Genomic DNA, 18931 nt, shown 5'->3' on the forward strand with positions numbered 1-18931 from the left:
ATTCTCCCGCTAGTGTAGGAAGTTCCGTGCCTAAGTCTTGTTAAATGCCCGAACTAAAGAAATAAAAACAGATATGATAATCGGGGATGAAATATAAATAAATCATGTTGTTTCACTGCCCTTACGAAAGGCGTGCAATTGAGAAAAAAGGGGCGGAGTCAAACCTGAAAAGAATATAAAATCAGAGATCTCCAGAACTAAATCTTCGAGTGCTTCATTTTGCAAGTTTAGCCTGAAGCGTGAGATCCTAATCAAAGTTTCCAGAAACTGTCTGTAAGTTAGCATTATATTATGATTATTGTTATATGTTGTACATTTTTATGGAAGTGATACGTTATTGAGTGTTCAAATATTGTCATACTTATGTGTTCAGTTTAGTGGCCTTTATTTGTTGCTTAAATGAGTCCATAAATGAAGATAAAAACAAGAAAATAACTAAAGTTACATTATGGGATAATTACCATTTGCTCATGACTATATTCTTTTAACATATATAACCCAACGGCTAGAAATAAATGGGGTTGTTTGTTCTTCGTTAATAGTTTGAAACAAAATATTTTAAATAAAATGATCTTGCCAAAATAATGGAAAAGGAAAACGCTTTAACACATTTGGCATATTTGAAACTAGTACTTCATACAAAACATATTCAACGCTTTGGCGTTAGTATCTCCAACTGTATAATTTTTATTTCTAGATATTGAATGGCCAATAGAAGACTCAGCATGAAACAGTTGTTTCCAGTGCTCATCTTGGTTTTGTCTCTGGTATGCTTTGCATCAGGAACGGTAAGATAATCATGTGGCATTGAACACTGTTCAATATGTGATGGGTATATAACGCTTGCATCCTCGGCCGGTACTTCGAGCACATGTTCGAGTGTATGTGTAGTGTTCGAGTAGCCTGAAAACGAAATATTGAGGATTTATACACGTATTGTTTTTACTGCTGGATTTTCCTTTTCTTTAACATACCCTGTTGGATTTATCTTTTCTGGGTAAGCAGATTAATTTCATTTGCTATACAAGGAATGATATTGTCATATGATATATTTAAACCGTTTGGTACGGAACATCTTAATTATCATTAATACATACTCAGTATATCATCTTATCCTATTGATATCTTTCTGACGTATGAATTTCTTATTTCCACAATGTTAAAGGGGACGATTGAAGAAATCATATAAGAACAACATATGTAAACGTAACGTAATTACTTTACAGCGTCTACTTGATATGTGACTATTGCTTTACAAATATATAGATCCAAACATGAGGTATAGTCTATTACATAATCCGACATAAGAATTCTAGCAAGCGTATCCTAATAGTGTATATAAATGCCATCGATTGCTCATCCAATATAGCCGCAGTTACTATAAATATCACAAAATAATTTAACTTCTATTGTAAAACAGGTCTGAACTGCATTGAAAAGATACTACCTTTCATTGTCTTACAAATTAGACTGATGTGATATTAAATATGGCTTTCCTTACTTAAAAAAAGAAATATTCTAAAGGCCAAGTTAAAAGTCGGGTCGGTGATTGGCAGAGGGTAGGTAACACGTATTACATATTACAAGCACCAAGCAATGAAACAGATGATACGATTTACTATATATTCCAAGACAACCAAGAATTGAGTGGCTTTTATCTGAGAGTTTGTCTGCCATTTGCATTTTAAATAATACGTTTAAGGAATAATGCACTACACCAGTAATGGTCTAGTTTTTCCAATCCACAACACATCAGGAGTAGACCATACATATATAGAGACTGGTGTTAACAATTGTTTTAAAGGAACATAAAATCAAAAATTTGTCCCTAAATTGTTGTTTATTGTAGCAAGCTTCATTAATCAATCGAAACCAGAGTTAAGTAACCATAACGTTAAATAGTTGGACCTTTTCACTTGGTATCAAATTTGAGTTAGTATGTGTCATTAACAACGCAAATTTCCGTTATATTAATACAGTAAATAGCCTTTACTGTTTATAATTTAGGCTTCCTTAATGGTGTGTGGTTACAAAAAAGCTGAATTACGAGCGACGGCCAAGCCATCAATGCGAGAAAACGTTAAGCATTACTAGTTCCTAGTTATATTTGTCTTATTCTCTTTCAGGCAAATATTACCGGTGGTTTAAGCTTTGGTAAGTATGTAAAATACGGCTGCACGCGGAATGTTGTCTTTGAGAGGTTTTACAAACCATCAGATCTAATGGTCATGTGGTAAAGGATTATTGTTTCATAAAGTTGTTTCTAGTTCAAGCAAATATTCCAATCCTTGGATTTCGATAAACTATTTAAAAAGACCCTTTTAGATTTCGTCATCACAGTTTGAGGTCGTGCAATGGAATCGTCATGTCTTGAGGATACACAATATACAGCCTAAGGTGAAAATATACAAGTAGCTAATGAGCAGGGGATATGCGTAATTTGCATTTCCGATGCAAAAACAATTCTACGGACATCACATCCAAACTTGATTTAATAAAATGTACGATACTTGATAAAAAATTAATTTTGAATAAATTATCTCTTGACGCTACCTAAGGTACAATTTATGAACAAATTGGTTTAAACATCAAGATCTGATTTCACGCACTTTTCAAACAATCATTTGATCCATCACGAGAAAGGATGATCTACCAACAATTACCAGACTTTTGTCGATAACTGCCTGGAAGATATGGAAGGCGACATTACTGTTAGGATGTACTGACCTTAATATTTAAACAGTTGTACATATTATTATTATTATTATTATTATTATTATTATTATTGTTATTGTTGTTGTTTCTTTGATGCTCGTTTTTTTGTCGCCTGCTACCTTTTCTTTGCCGTATTTTTAATTGGTGTTAATATCGTCATATGCTTTGCTGTGTTTCCCTAAAATCCACTCAAACTCACCAAACATCGATCTCAAAGAAAATAAAAACGTATCACAGTTTTTTTAGCAGTTATAGTGGTGATGTCTATAATGGTACTAGGTTTTTCATTTATTTGCAGCATTAGATTGGAATATCAAACGTGGTGTATCTATTGTCATTATTTGAAACATCCTCGCCATATCGTGCATCTGTTATGTATTTACATTGTAAAAATGTTACAAAACTGCATGTTTACTTTAGATATAAGTAACCTTTTTATTATTAGGCCAGGTGCTAAATGCAAAAGGTATGATTGTTGGATCTTTCTAAATTGAAATTCCAGTAACATTGACGGTCAATCCTTTACTATGAACTGCTGAGTACGTTTCCTGAAATACATTTTAAAAGACTCTGTGGACAGCTTAAGATTTGCTATGTCTCAGGTATTGCTAATCGAAATCATTGAAAATCAAAATTTTTTATGTGTCACCAAAATTTAATCTTAGATAACACATTGTTTTATTCAAAGGCATATTTATCTGACGCAAGATCAAACTGCACTATAATATACAGGGAAAAGATTATAAATTTGAAGGAGTTATTCCACATATATAGAAGTAAACACAGATCTTATAAAATATGCTAAAATGAATACATTAATTTGGATAATACAGACGCACATGTAGAACACAAACACACATACACCCCACACACATACGGAACAAGTGATAACGTTTATCAGGGATTGAAGAAACAAAAACAAGCAATATACATTGAGATTAAAACATTGTACATAAATATTTCTACTGCAATCAAATCTGTAAATTGTTGATTTTTACCATTATCGTAGGTCTCAAAACACCGACGTATGACGCAGACGAGAAAAGTATGCTCCGAACGGGGAGTGAGAGACATACAGACAGAAACAGAAACAGAGAGACGGATTGATGCTTAGGTGTTAAGGCTGTGTTTGTTATTGTCAATCACTATATTTCTTTGTTGGTCGCGAAGTAAGCTGTCGCACCAGTCACGACAGTGAGGGAGGTAGGGGTGGACATTTTCATAGTTTAAAAAACTGGTTTTATATCAATGAAAGAAAAGATTGATGCGTTTTACTCAAATAGTAAAGCAAATAAAAGTATTGTACTCGTCAGCAAGGCCCGATCACCTGCTACTCTACCAGCAACACTGTTTAGTCAGCTCTACGGCAGCTATGGTTCAGCTTCACATCTGCTATGGTCGACTTATGTGGTTAGCTCTGCAACTGGTACCACGTCGACTCCGATCACTCCGATAAGTCGGATCGCTCCAGTAACTTGGGTCTGCTGAAAATACATTTAACACCGTGTACTATGCATGACACGGGCATATACGAGTCAACGTACTGACGTTATATACGGTAAGTTATACAGATGACATTATCGGCACAATAATTACAAAACAACAAACAGGCTCAGAAGTAAACCTAACCGGGCCGGACAAGAATCCTACTGTACTAAACGTTTCTTAAAAATTCAACTTTATATTGCTAATATAAATCCCTTGCTAAGTCATACACCAGAATAGAACATATTTGCAGTACACTAGGAAAACCGAAGCTACATAGTAAACATACAAAAATAAACGTGGTAGTACAATAGTTATAACTTATACACAAGAAAGTATAATTCAAATACCTCTACAGCTGAAGATGTGCAAGTCCTTAAAGGGTTTATTGGTATGGTCCGTCTCAGAATTAACATCATTTGACGGACCCCTAGTTCCGAAAGTTAAAAGGATTTTATGTTTATTTGTTTTTCCCTCCATAGTGTGTATGTTTGTTTTATTTATTTTAGAAATTTCATTCTGAAAGATTTTGATCTAGGGTTTCTACACCTGCCTAACTTGTGTATCATTTCTCCTCAACCCAGGCTGGATTTTGGAGTCCTTCAAGTCGACCGCTCACTGAAAATACGTTCCGTAATGTGAAGATTGAATCTTTCGGTGAGGCATTTATACACAGACGAAGTCATCATACATTGTCTGTGCGTTGGAAGCGTTGGGCTTTTCCCATTGAAAGCACTTCGCAAGTGCGGCAAAGGAAGAACCGAACTCACTATTTCGAAATATTCTACAATATACATAAATCACACTCGGGTATCGTTGTACACAAAAATCGAAACCCGAGGACATGTATTTAATAAATAAAAGAATTTAGACAATTCCGTGACATGGTGCAAGTTTAGTTTCAAAGGTTGCATCGTGACCAAATTCTGTTTCAGTCTCTTTTACTTACGATTTTTGCTTATTTTTTGACATTTATGCGTTATTTTCTCATGTCACTACTGGTTATTTCATCATTAATCTCTAAAAGTTTACGTTTGCAACAATGTTTAGATATGTGTATTAGTTCGCAGTGTGCGGATCACAATTTGATATACCAATACTGTTGGCATATCAAAATAGTTTTATACCAATTGCCAACACTGTTAAAAACCATGTCATTATATATATATATATATATATATATATATATATATATATATATATATATATATATATATATATATATATATATATATATATATATATATATATGTATGTGTGTGTGTGTGTGTGTGTGTGTGTGTGTGTGTGTGTGTGTGTGTTATTCGTGTGACTCTGTGGTCTTAAATTATGTGAGAAGATTCAAAAAGTAATTTATTTCCCTAACATAAAAGTGAAAACTTAAAACTAACTTACGGTATGGTGGACGAAATCCTAAGCAGGCCTTAATCTTCTGTCCCATGTCCAAAGGTATCGAATCATCTAGAAAGCTAATGCGCAATTACAAAAGCAGCAAGAGATTCTAAGCTCATTCTGAACATTCTACCTGGCATACAAGGTCAGGTATTTTAACTAGTAGAAAATTTAAAAATATGCGACCCTGGCGTTTCAAGAACTCACAAACTGAACTCAAATCACATGATATTTACATCGATTAAAATATAGCTGACTGTCGTGACCCTGACTGAATTTACAAGAATAACCTCATCTTACAGTACAGATCTAGGATAATGAAGAAATAAGTATGTTGTTGTTGTTGTTGTAGGGTTTAACGCCATTTTTCAGCACAAGATAGGCTACACATAGCGGCCAGTATTAATAATGAAGGAAGAACCCGGGAAAAAACCGGAAAGAACCACCGACCCACGAGAAAAATAAGTATGTAAAATCGTATTAATCGAATGATTCTTACACTTTATAATCAGGAATATTAAGTCATTTCCCACTGCATAAGTTTGACCTTTTATTATTATGTTCACCAGACGAAAAACGTATTAATTGAATTAAAGGTCAAAATTTATTTTCAGAATTTTTATTCTCTAAGCCACGGATTTTTTCCAATCATGGTTAGTGTAAAGTAACCATTTTGAACTCACTGACCTAAGAAACTATATATTATTCCATAAAATTAATCTTGGTTGCTTAGTATCCTTCAAACATCACGTCGAGTATTTTGACTCACTTGTTCCATATGAAACAGTTGCAATATAGGGAATGCCGATTGGTGTATCGTACTGCAGCATTGTTTACATAACGACACGGCTCCAAGACAACACACAATGATCGGTCACACTGGTCAAGTGAATAAATAAAACGTTTCTCTGCTACCATTTAGACTTGTATTATATGGAAACAAAATTTATAATGGTGAGTTCAGCTGTTCAGTAGAGCATGTTTGGTTAATATTCTAACGTCTTCAATTAAATATTAGATAAAACTACGTCTTCTAATACATACCACTTTTGAGGGTTTGAGTGTATGCAACACAATCAAAGATTATAGTTTTTCAATACATATAATAACTTGATTTTATCGTTTCAGACTGCACAAAGAATGGGTCATTGCTTATTTTTGGGACAGAGGCAGCTTCTTATGGATCTATTTATGCCACGCAAATCAAAGGGACAAACAATGAGACGAAATGTACATCTTCCAGACATGGAAATGAAAAAAACGTTACTTTTGAGATAAAGAGCTGCAATATTGTAAGCATAACACAAAAATATAACCGACATAAAACGTTTTCATTCTCTAAACAGTTTAGTACAGTTATGACATCTTCATGGATGTTCACCTATTTTTGGAAAAAATAGCAAAATTGTCGGCTTTTTCCATCGGGTATAAAATACAAATACTTTAACTTCATGATGCATTTACGCGATAATTATAGCAACAATACAAAGATGCACTGGTAGAACATCAATCCGGAATGTTTCAATATTTTTTTCCAATTGGTTCCTACTATAATCACGCACTATATTTTTTATGTAAGACTTACACAGATAGACAAACTATACAAGAGCTTTGTGTGATATTGACTTGCGTGCACAACAAAATGTCTGACGTGGGATATAAGGGCTGAGAATTTGAGTGAGATATTCAAATTAAACCACTTAAATAAGTGACATTGTTGCCACAGTGCATATAATCAATCGTTTCTATAGGCTGCAAAAGCAGAGGTTCAGTAAAGTTTCACAAAGAAAAGATTGAGTCCGGAATTCTAACTCATCAACTGGGTCTCCTGTTGTTTTCGTCTGATGTGAAACGTTTTACAAGACAAAAACTAACATTTGTTTAACTCATGATTTTTGGTTTCAAACGTGGTATTGTTTTTTCAGAAAGTTCCCAAATGTATTTCACTGATATGCTCAATAGAGCCAATTAACTCTGTGCCGTATAGGTTGAAACACACAAGATCTTAATTTTAGCTGGTTTTTTATAATAAGCGGCAATGTCAATTTAAGATTTCCTAACATGAATTTTGTACGTAAAGTAAAATATAATCGTAAATAATACGTTTGATGTATGACATTAAATTTACCAACTTGTGAATTGGCTTTAATATTATGTTAAAATGCCTATACAACAACAGGACCATTTACTGAATAAGAAATAGACTTTTTATCAAACTTCACGTCTCGGTCTTTTATAGTGAAGAATTAAAATTACAAACAAACGCTTACTAGAAACAATTTCGTTAAAATAAATCATAACTTCAAATCAAGCATTTTAATTTCTCATAAAACCTTATTTTTTTTAGAAAGTGAAAGGAGATATGCCCTTAAGAAAGATATACAAATAATGGATTTGGTTAGTTCCATGTAAAATACGGTAAAATCGAAAATCTTGGAGGAATACATTTCTATAATACCCGCACAATGACTATTACCATATGAAATCTCCCGCTTTAATTATTATGTTGATTGGGGTTAATGGTAAAATGTGTGACCACACGAAACATCTCTTTGCTTTCAGTCCATGAAATGTTATCCTTATAAGTATTTTCGACTGTAAAGTTGCCAAGATGATCATACAAATTTCACTATTTCTGCTGCATGAACACAGATTTATAATTCCAATTTTTATGAACTGACTGCGTTTTCTAAGTTTTGATTGGATGTTAAGGGTCACGTGCTACTGATCTGGAATTATTTACACATCGATACATTCTTCGGACTACTTTTGGTTCCTATTTCCAGATCATTTGATGTGAAGTTTTATTTATACCAACGCCTTACATACTAATAATAACAACAACAAAGTCTCACCCACCCACTCCTGTGATTTCCGATAAAAAACGTGAAGCTACAGATTAAAATCGACCATCAGATGTTAAAACAATGTAATTGCACAGACATTCCTGCACTCCAACACTCACCCCTTTTGCCGAAGAAGGCATATGGCAGACGTTAGAAGCCAATCTTCGGAAATTATTGCATTTCACCTCGACAACATGTTACAGAAGCGGTTATTAAAGGTCAGGGTCATATATCAACCAAGGCATCTCACTAAAAATGGATGCGATTTTGCTTTTGAAAACTCGAAATGCGTCTAAATTAAAAACGACGTTGTCATAACGTCACTTGCCACATGCAAGCGGAATTTTCTAAACAAAGAAATATCCCTGGTTTAACCGCAACAACCATTTTTTATATCGTAAACTAATGATCATAAAAATATATCACTGGCATGACCCGCTATGACATTCTACCCCGTATCACTGTATAAAGGATCAATGAATCTTGGCTAGCTAAGATAGAGCTATGTATTATATTGCAGTTTAGAGGCTAATGAAAGAAAACTTCGATGTACAAAAAAAGTGTATGTTTTATTGATTAAATCTGCTGATCTGATGTTTGAAAGGATGTCAATTGAAATTATAACGATCAAATGGTCACGGTTTGGTATTTATCGATGTGCAAATTTTACCTGATCACTCACAAAGTTTACATAAATTCCTTAGGACTTTATTTACTTTGTGGGTGATTAGATAAAATTTACACATCGAAAAGTACCCAACCATGATAATTTGATCCCATATAATTGACGAGGTTTTGCTTAGATAAACGTAAGTATTTTGTAGCAGTTTTAATTTACATATCAACATTAGATTTAATATAAAGGAGAGTATTGTTTAAAATTTACTGGTTATGTTTTTTTCAGAGTTTCCCAATCAAAGTTATTTTGATGCACGAGAAACAAAATAACACGGAAGAGGCAACAGTGGTAGGAGGGAAGAATTCGTCATTCTACAATTTAACATGTAACAATATTCCAGTCGGAGGTTTTAGTTTGCAAAAGAAATTGAACCTAACTGAAAGGTAAGCTGGTATCCTATCGTATCTCATTTAAAGAAACGCTGTTCAGGCCATCTTCAATACAGAGAATTATTTTTGTAAAGTAAGGATATTAAAATTCCCAAAATCCATATATAGCTATCCCTCTTGTTCATAACCCCCTCCCACATTTAGAAGCCATTCTTGAGGGTCGCTTTATGTTTTGAGGATGATGAAGCATATCAAAATGTGGATACAGGGTGATGAGGCTCAGAAGAAGAAAAAAAATTGGGTCGCGGTCAGAAAGATGGGGAACTACCGACCTATCTATATCCGCCCCTCCTTTTATCTCAACAATCATTTTTCATTTCATCTTTCGACCTATAATTATCAACCCATTTATATGCATGTATATATTCCTACATGCCAATATGAAAATATATTAGCATACCTTAGCAAGTAAGTACTCTCATGATTAGAATAATAACATAGTTCGCACACTTTACATATATTGTGTAGAGTTTAAGAATTGTCATATATGAACATGTTAATATATCACTTTATGTAATTCTAATTGACCTAATACAACCCACGAAATTTTTGCATACTATTTTCTATTTGCAATAGTGGGCTTTTTTCTTACCCTGCCTTCTGCTACGTATACTTTACTATTATTATCAACATTTGATGTCACTTTTTGAATTAATTGCCCTAGGAATGAAGTTTATATGAGCCTTGTCGAACACAAGTTCGAAGGTATTTAAATAAATTCAATTAAATAACTACCCACTTAAGATACATATGTATGCATATGTGCGGATTCACATAAATAATAGTAGCACAAATAATTTTAATTGTTAATTCTCTATCGACTCCTGAGCGAAACACTCGTGTTACAAGGGGTGGAGAAACACTCCAATGTAAGTATTCTAATCCATCAACAACTTTGGTTTTATTTATCACGTATTGGAGTAAATAAAACACGGCAAACTAAAAAAATAACCTGTATGTTACATGTGGTGCTAAAATTATTGTTTTACCTCTGCGTTTAAAAGCATCTGTGTACATGCTATATTATTAAGTAAGATATTCCAAAGTAAAGTTCCATTGGATTAACATTATCTTCAACAGTTTAGGTTTGAGATTTGTGATACTTCCTTGAGTTTCATTAGTAGAGGGCATGATTGTATTATGAACTTCGTAGACACGATTAAAACATTCTAATAAACAGGTTCCAGTTTGACTTGCACATTACCTTGTTTGCATACCAGTTGACTGTATGAAATATACCTTTTTGAATAAGCCACTGATTTCCAAATAATCAAAGCTTTTAAGTGCTAAGATGAACACTGAAACCTACTGGAACAACAATCAACATGTGGTCAGACGAATCATCGTAAAAAGTGATTCTTGCTTTTGGCATCAACAATTAATCTTTAAATATAAAATAACTTGAATTAATGATGCTACACATATAGCTGATTTGTTTATTACATGTTGGAAAGTCTCCCGAGTGGCCGAGTGGTCTAAAGCGCTCTCCGTCACGGATCACTGCCATCTCACCTCTGCCTGCGCGGGTTCGAGTCTTGGGCTCGGCCAATGTGGATATGTGAGAAAGCTTGCCGGTAACTTCTCGCGGGTCGGTGGTTCGTTCCTGGGTTTTCCCGGATTCTTCATCCACATTAATACTTGCCGCCATGTATAGCCTATCTTATGCTGAAAAATGGCGTTAAACCCTATAACAACAACAACAACAACAACAACTAGTAATCATCCAGTCTGTAGAGACCGGGACTTTCTCATTTTTGTCTAGCTCCGACTTGAATTACAATCAACATTCATTACGTTCTTACCCGTACTCATACAGACATGCGTAAACAAGGGTAATCAAATCAGACAATAAAGAAATTGTATGAATGATTTGCAACTTAAACTTTACAAAGACATTTAGATCTCATTATTCAATATTATGACGCAAACATTAATTTAAAACACAAAACCAAGAATACAACCAAAAAAAAAACCAGACAGCAACAACAATGCAATTTAAACAGACATGTGGTTTAGCATGAGGTTCCTTAGGCAGACAAAAAACTAAATAGTTTAGCTTTAAGATTTTGAATTAATTGCTTGCAAATCAGTTTTAGTTAAAAATATGTCAAAAATATGTTAACCGAATTAATGTCACGTGCAACTTTGCTATGCTCTACTTTATAACAGCGAAAAAGTAACCTACGAACCGTATATGGAACCAACCTTAAATGTCACGATGGAAATCCGCGCCAGCGGGAGTAGTATCACAAACGATCCAGTTCTAATAGGAACCGCACTTCAGCTTTCTATATCTTGCGAAGGTAAGTTGCTGTATACTTGGTATGAATGAATCTTTCTGTCGCACAGTTATCTGATATGACTATAACACACCCGATTAATGTAATTTTGTATAATAAAGTTGCCAGAAGAACGCAATTCCAAATAATTTAATTCGGTATTATCAGCATAAAGGCTCATTTGTGTTGATATCTGACATGTACCATGTTTTCTGCGCCATTAGTGATAGGATAGTTAAGCGCAACACATTCTAAAGTTGGTAGTGTCTAACTTAATAAATGTAGACAGAATCTTGCATACAATACACATCCACTAACCAAGAAAGGTAGGGATGGACCAGGTGATTTACTATTTCTTCGAAACGTGTCCGGACAATTGACTATTCAACATGTAAGCGATTGATATTTAGACTGACCAGTGAGAGTGTATAACGTAAAATTTAAAAAGTCATTAGACCAAAACAGATTGCGATTCAGTGACTGTAATAGCTCTAGTGGTGTTGCAAGGAAAAGCTGAAACTAGATTACCATTGATTGTGAAACTTAAATTATTGTCATCCAGAGAAAGTGAATAACAACTTCATTTTCAGACCTTTTAGTTGTGTGGATTTATTTTTGAAATCCTAAAATGATAACGTTATACAGGAAGCAACACAAGGGTTTATTAATAGGCAACTTATTAACTATTTTTACTACCCAATCTATCTTGTTTCCCACATCCTTTTAACTCTTTTGTTTAAATTATATTTCGGGGAGTCAAATAGTTTATATTGTTCATCTCTCGCTTTTAATCAAGTATAAAACTAATGGTGTATTTTTCTTATGTCAGGTGTTAAAACGCACTGTAATATGCACGGCTTTAATAAAGTATTTATTACAGAGTAGAAAAGCCATTGAATTTTCTACAAAGGACAGAAAATACACTATATGCTTATTGTGATATACTAAGACGTAAATAGGTTTGACTGACTGATGTTGCCCAATTGAAGGTAATGTATATTTGTCTTTCTGCTTAACTTTAGACATCAACTACCATAAGTAGAAAAGAGGATACACACAACAAAAATGAAACACGCGATCAACAGTGTAGACAAATAGGCAAGACGAGAATAATTATGAAACCACAATTGTCTGTTACGACTATATGGTCTTAAAGTAAAATAAAAAGCGAAATCCAACACGTTTTGTAAAATTCAACAAATAATTTATCTCCCTAAAATACAAAGTGCAAATTTATAAAAGCTCTTCCAATATTGTGAATTAAATCCCAATTCGTCGTAAAAGTTGTATCATAAGTCCAAAATTATTGAGTATTTCTAACGAGTGTAAATGGTTTTCCGAATGAAGTCCATCATGTATTATGCTTATAGCCAGTAGCCTTAAGTCAGTTGATATGTCAGCAGTCATAATGTATCATAAGCATATGATCCGGAATGTATTTAAATGCATCCACAATAATCCCCAAATGGCGATTTATCGACACGGCTATGATCACTTTCTATTTCTAAGGAATAATTGAAATATATAAATCATCTCAAATAATAATAGAACGCAACTGAATGACCGACTTCACTACACACACACACACACACACACACACACACACACACACATGGACACAATTAGCTATTTAATAGGCTGTTTGACCTCTGCAATCTATACATAGAAGAAATGTACATAATATGGGTATACATAACACATCCAAAACATTTAATTCGTACAAACGTATGATTGCTGGTTGGAAAGCGATGAGCCACATATAAATGTCACATAGCTTCCTGAAAATTGTCTTTGTTCAAATGAAAAGCATTCCAAAAGCGAGAGTTAGGTGTTATACTGCAATTCCTCAAGTCAAAGATCTTCACTGATCATAATCTATAGGGACATTATTAGAAGGGTTTTTAACTCACTCTTTTCAGCCCTAACAATTTTCATGTTCAAATCCATTTTAATACCACGTTGGCCAAGAGCTTAAATAGTGTAGTAGATAAGAGGACCGAAGTGAATGAAAGAAAACCTCCGGAAAGTTTAAAAAAAATCTCTAGGCCGTTTTCATGACATAGTAGACATAATTATGATCTCGCCCGCTTAGTATCAAAGTGCAAATTATTTTTTTGTATAAACTTCATTCCTTTGATACGTCCAAATATTTATTTAGTAATACGTCCTTACATAGTTTCTTCTAGAAGTTAACGTCAATCTACTTGTGTCTAGCAGGCTGTAAATCAACAAACTCGACAAAAATGATCCTCTTCCAGAAGACATGCATGCGCTAGGTATGTGTGTCCAAGACGTGATCAGCACAATACCACCCATTCTCTCCAACTTGTCTTATACGAAAAATGCCACTCACAAATAGTGGGTTGGATGTTATTAGGTATTTGCTTGTAGAGTTACCGTTCCTTATATTTGGCTAAGTATGACGAACATGCTGATTTGTACAATATTTTACATCAGCATATGGAATTTTCCATTCAGAAGCCAAAGACAGAGGGAAGGCTTTGATAGATTTATATGCACTGTCATTAACACTTGTGCAAAATGTGAATAGCCAACAAAGAGAACGTAATAGTCTTCCTATGATGAACTGTGATAAATTTACGATGCATTGAAGAATGGTTGAATATTGATTCATAATGTAACATGTATATCCACATGTATATTAGTTCAACGTTATCATGTGTATGTCTGTATGCATGCAAGCATGCATGCATGCATGTATGTATGTATGTATGTATGTATGTATGTATGTATTACTGTGCTTCAATAACAAGCGCTTCGTAATGAAGTAGCTCTGCCACTAATGATGTTTTTCCTGAAAACGTATCAATTTTATTAAAAATAATACCTCATTTTGTTTCAGTTGGATTCACCTTATTTGTGGAAATCTGCATTGCCACTGATGCTAGTCAGAAGCATAGCAAGACACTTCTGATAAGTGGGTAAGAAGTTATGCTTGACATAGCTGACTTTACCTTTTCGTACTGCTATTTGCACTTCTAAAGTGTAACACAATTTTGTAAATTTATGTAGTATTTCGTTTTACCGATTGCTAGTGATCTATATTGACTATTTATATTATTAATTTATGTCGTTTATTCCAATGCAGGTCAAGTATGGACATGAATTTGCTCTCGAATTTCACTGATACGAACACACCGACAGTAGCTCCTATTGCTTCATCTACTCAACCGCTAGCCAGACACAGCATGGAGGCCACGTTATATGCATTTCATTTCGTTGGCAGCAATTCGATCGAAATAGTTTGCAACATTACCGTATGTCAAAGTGACGATACCAGCTGCTCCTTCAGTCCAGTTCCAACACCTGTCACACATGCACCTACCAGTAGATCATCGACAAATGGATCAACACCAGCTACAGCGTCCACTATGAAATCATCTCCACCTAATTCTGTAATCAGGACTGTGTTTTCTTATTTAATGAATTCGAAAATATTTGTTTGGTTTCTTTCAAAATCAACTATCAAATGAGTAATGCATTTAAAATCATTAAAAGCAAAATAAAGGGTAAAAACTATGAAAATGCGTAGGAGGTTGTTTCTGACATGTTTTGTTCAATACCATCTTAATAATGACATGTTGTAAGGATAATCCTCCGATTCATTTGTGATTAAATGTCTTCCATTTGTCCGACTAGAGAATTTTTCTTCATATATTCTGTTGTTTGAGCTATATGCTTGTCATTCTATCACACTGTAGGAAAGACGAAAAAGAAATATTACACCAGCTGGACCACGGACTGAAATGCTCCGATCAGATCTCAGGGTCGTCGATAAAAGTACGGACAATATCAATGATATGAACATGAAGGCATCTGGTAACTCAAAGGGTATGAGCATTAGTGCCACGATACATAATTATTGACCTTCGCTCCAATGAATATGAAGTTTTCTGAACTAGTAAACGACTATAGACTGATCCATGGCAGAGAATTTTGTGTTTTTATAGAATATAATTTTCTCATTTATTTCAAAATATGAACCATATCATAGGGTAAGGACAAACACCATCAATAACTTTAAGACGTTAAGGACAGACACCTACTAGCATGGTGTTTGGCTTTGATATAAAAAAAAACTTAATCAGGAAGATGAATAAAGCAACAATAATATGACAAGGAAAGAAACAAATTTACAGATTATTTTACGATAGTACTTTTGTTGTCGACGACTAATGAATAAAATCAATATTTTAATTATTTAGAGCCTAAGGCGTTCTTTATGGGATTTATATACACGTAGTAGTGGATTGCAAGAAAGCTACAATTATTCACGTTTGTCTTTCCTTTCTCTTTACATGGCTTGATTTCTATTCACAATTATGCATGCACATGCACATTACATGCACATGCAAATTAATATGACCATTTTTTTCCCCCGTACAATGGCATGTCCAATACCCCATACTATGCAGGCGACATGTTTTACCAAGAGTTCATTTTGTATTCTAATGGTTGACTCTTCTTTAAATATATGACTTTAATCTGCCCATGAAAGTTTCTTTTGATTCTCCGTACAAGAACAGCCGTGAAAGATTACATAAAGACTCAGAAAATAGCAAAATATAGTATTCATGCCAATGGTATTTATGCTGCTTATGGTTTTGGTGGAAGTAACGATGATGGAATAAGCAGCATAAGTAATATCAGTAATAAGATGATGAATGTAAGGATTTCAAATATAAATAGTGTAGAGACTTTACTACCTAGCCTGTTGTTACTTTTAACACTACACACCTATATAGCTATCGCTATTTCGCCTGGTTTAAACACTAATTGAAACATTAATGTGCTGACAAGTACAGAGGGTTTCTCTTTTTCTTTTTGATTGACAGTTTTCAGTGCTTTATTTTAGGTCCAGCAATCTGGGTGTGCCTCGTCGTCCTTGCGGTCAGTGTTGCTCGTACCCTTATGTGAAGATGAGGACCATTGTAAATACATATACATCCGTTATTGATGCTATTTTTACAGGCGTGCTTCTTTCTATATATTGCTGTGATCAGGGCCGGCGCCAGACTATCTGGCGCCCTAGGCAAGGTTAGATTCTGGCACTGCCCCCTCCCCCCCCCCCGCCCGAAAATATCAATTTCAAAATTGATAAACAATAAATTTAAATAAAAACAATCAACATTTGAGCACAGACCAAGGGTAATTCAAATAAAAAAAAAATTACCCCTCTGTGCTCAAATGTCCGGACACCCCATAAAAGCACTACTTGATACTATTTTATTTGCAAAATTAAGACAAGAATAAACAAACATAAAGACAGACATTAGTGATGAACTAACAGCACAATGGACAGTTGAATACCCTCAATACTAATACACCTGAAACCAAATTTGGCTGAGGGATAAATGCAGACAGAAAGACAATTCAAAATCTCACTTTGCGTGCCTTTTCCTCAGCAAAGTTTGTAACCAATTCAGCTAAATCAAGTGATGAAGCCTGATCATGTTCAACTGATATAGTTGCCAAGCCAACAAGTCTCTCTTGCAACATTGTAGAGCGAATGTAAGATTTTATAAGCTTGAGCTTTGAGAAACTATGCTCACCACTTGGCACTGATACTGGAAGTGTGAGAAGGATCCTCAATGCAATAGCAACATTAGGGAAATTATCCAAAAGTTTTTGTTGGAGTGTGAAAAGAAGTACTTCTTTTGGTGGCATAGACTTTGGGAGTCTTTGAGCTATGGCTAAAAGTTCACAGCATAGATCTTCAGCATCAATATCTTTGTTTTCATTATGCATCAAAGATTTTTCCAAATTCTTGCAGTTCTTAAGTATATCATCAGTAGATTTATCCTTTATGCCATTAAAATAAGGAGTTACCCCCCTCAATTTGGTTTCCGCGGCAAACTGAAGATTTCGTATACGCGTGATTCCACGGAAAAACTCGTGGCCTATAAAAATACGCGAACGTAATTACGTCCTGAAAGTTTCGTATACGCGCGATTCACTCACTCATTTTGCTTGTTCCGGTCAGACTGGTGTTTCGGTCAGACTGAATCTACCCGATTATCTGTCCCTGTATGAAATAAACCAGGATTTAAAAAAAACGACCCTCAATAAAGCTGAATTGTATTTATTTTTCAAAACTGTTGTTGATTTGGAGAAATGCGCCCTATTAAATCAGCGCCCTAGGCGACTGCCTAGTTTGCCTATATGGTAGCGCCGGCCCTGGCTATGATTAACACAGTACCATGTATAATTGTTGTATTGTGTATTTAAATAAGAGCACAATATGTTTATCGTTCCGTGTTCTCAGTCTTTAAAAGGGTAGCATAAAGTTGAGCCCTTAGCTATTTCAGTAATTAATTTTTGAAATAGGAAGTTTGAATTGCTAGATTTTCTTGTACAATTATCGCATGGTAAATGGTCAAATTAAGTATTTTTAAGTGTTATATAATTTCACCTTTAAGAGAGAACCAATACGCATATCATTATTAATCTTTTCTATATTTTCTCTATAACATTTTCACTTTCTATCTTTTGATTTATTGTACAACTTCTGAATAACTTCCGTTTCTAAAAGATGCTTATTCAATAAAAAAAACTAATGTTTGAATGAAACGTTGGCTTTTGAACAATTTATCTATCATTAACAGTATAGGCGTATGTGTATGTATTATTACATCTCTATCGTCTTAAACTAAGTAACAGAAAAATTAAGAAAAAAAAACAAGATTTGTAAATATCAGCGAATAATTTATTTCCGCTAAAATACTTGGTGTTGGTTTGGGTTTAACGCCATTTATCAGCACATATTAAGGTATACATGGCAGAAAATATACGTGGTTGAGGACGAATCCGGAAGACAAACGCGGTAAGCGCCACGACCCAAGGGAACCTACTGGCAGCGTTCTTACATACCGAAAATTGCCGAGCCAGATATTCGAACTCACGCGAACAGCTGTATGACGGCAGTGATCGGAAGAGGCAAGTGCTTTAGACCATTCTTCCATCTCGGATCTCCTCCCTAGAACACAAAGTGAAACCGTACAAATAACTTAAAGCATTATGACTTAAATTTCAAATATTCCAAAACGTTATATCACAGGTCCAAAATATAGAGTATTACAGATGGATTACATTGATGTTCCGAATGAAGTCCAGTATTGAATGTGC

At 34.4% G+C, this 18931-nt stretch overlaps 1 protein-coding gene across 1 annotated transcript; it reads left to right on the plus strand.

The window, feature by feature from the left end:
* Positions 1 to 207: 207 nt before the first annotated feature.
* Positions 208 to 18376, plus strand: LOC149786431 (uncharacterized). Its single transcript, XM_089976870.1, has 10 exons — positions 208 to 273; positions 698 to 788; positions 2127 to 2154; positions 6721 to 6884; positions 9343 to 9500; positions 11676 to 11809; positions 14649 to 14727; positions 14895 to 15201; positions 15508 to 15637; positions 16662 to 18376. Exons 2-10 carry the CDS (start codon positions 705 to 707, stop codon positions 16721 to 16723), a joined length of 1146 nt encoding a protein of 381 aa, XP_089832996.1. The 5' UTR covers positions 208 to 273; positions 698 to 704; the 3' UTR covers positions 16724 to 18376.
* The last annotated feature ends 555 nt before the right edge of the window (positions 18377 to 18931 follow it).

The sequence above is a fragment of the Sinohyriopsis cumingii genome, chromosome 12 (genome assembly GCF_028554795.1).
Source record: "Sinohyriopsis cumingii isolate HCF-2022 chromosome 12, ASM2855479v2, whole genome shotgun sequence".
Lineage (NCBI taxonomy): Eukaryota > Metazoa > Mollusca > Bivalvia > Unionida > Unionidae > Sinohyriopsis > Sinohyriopsis cumingii.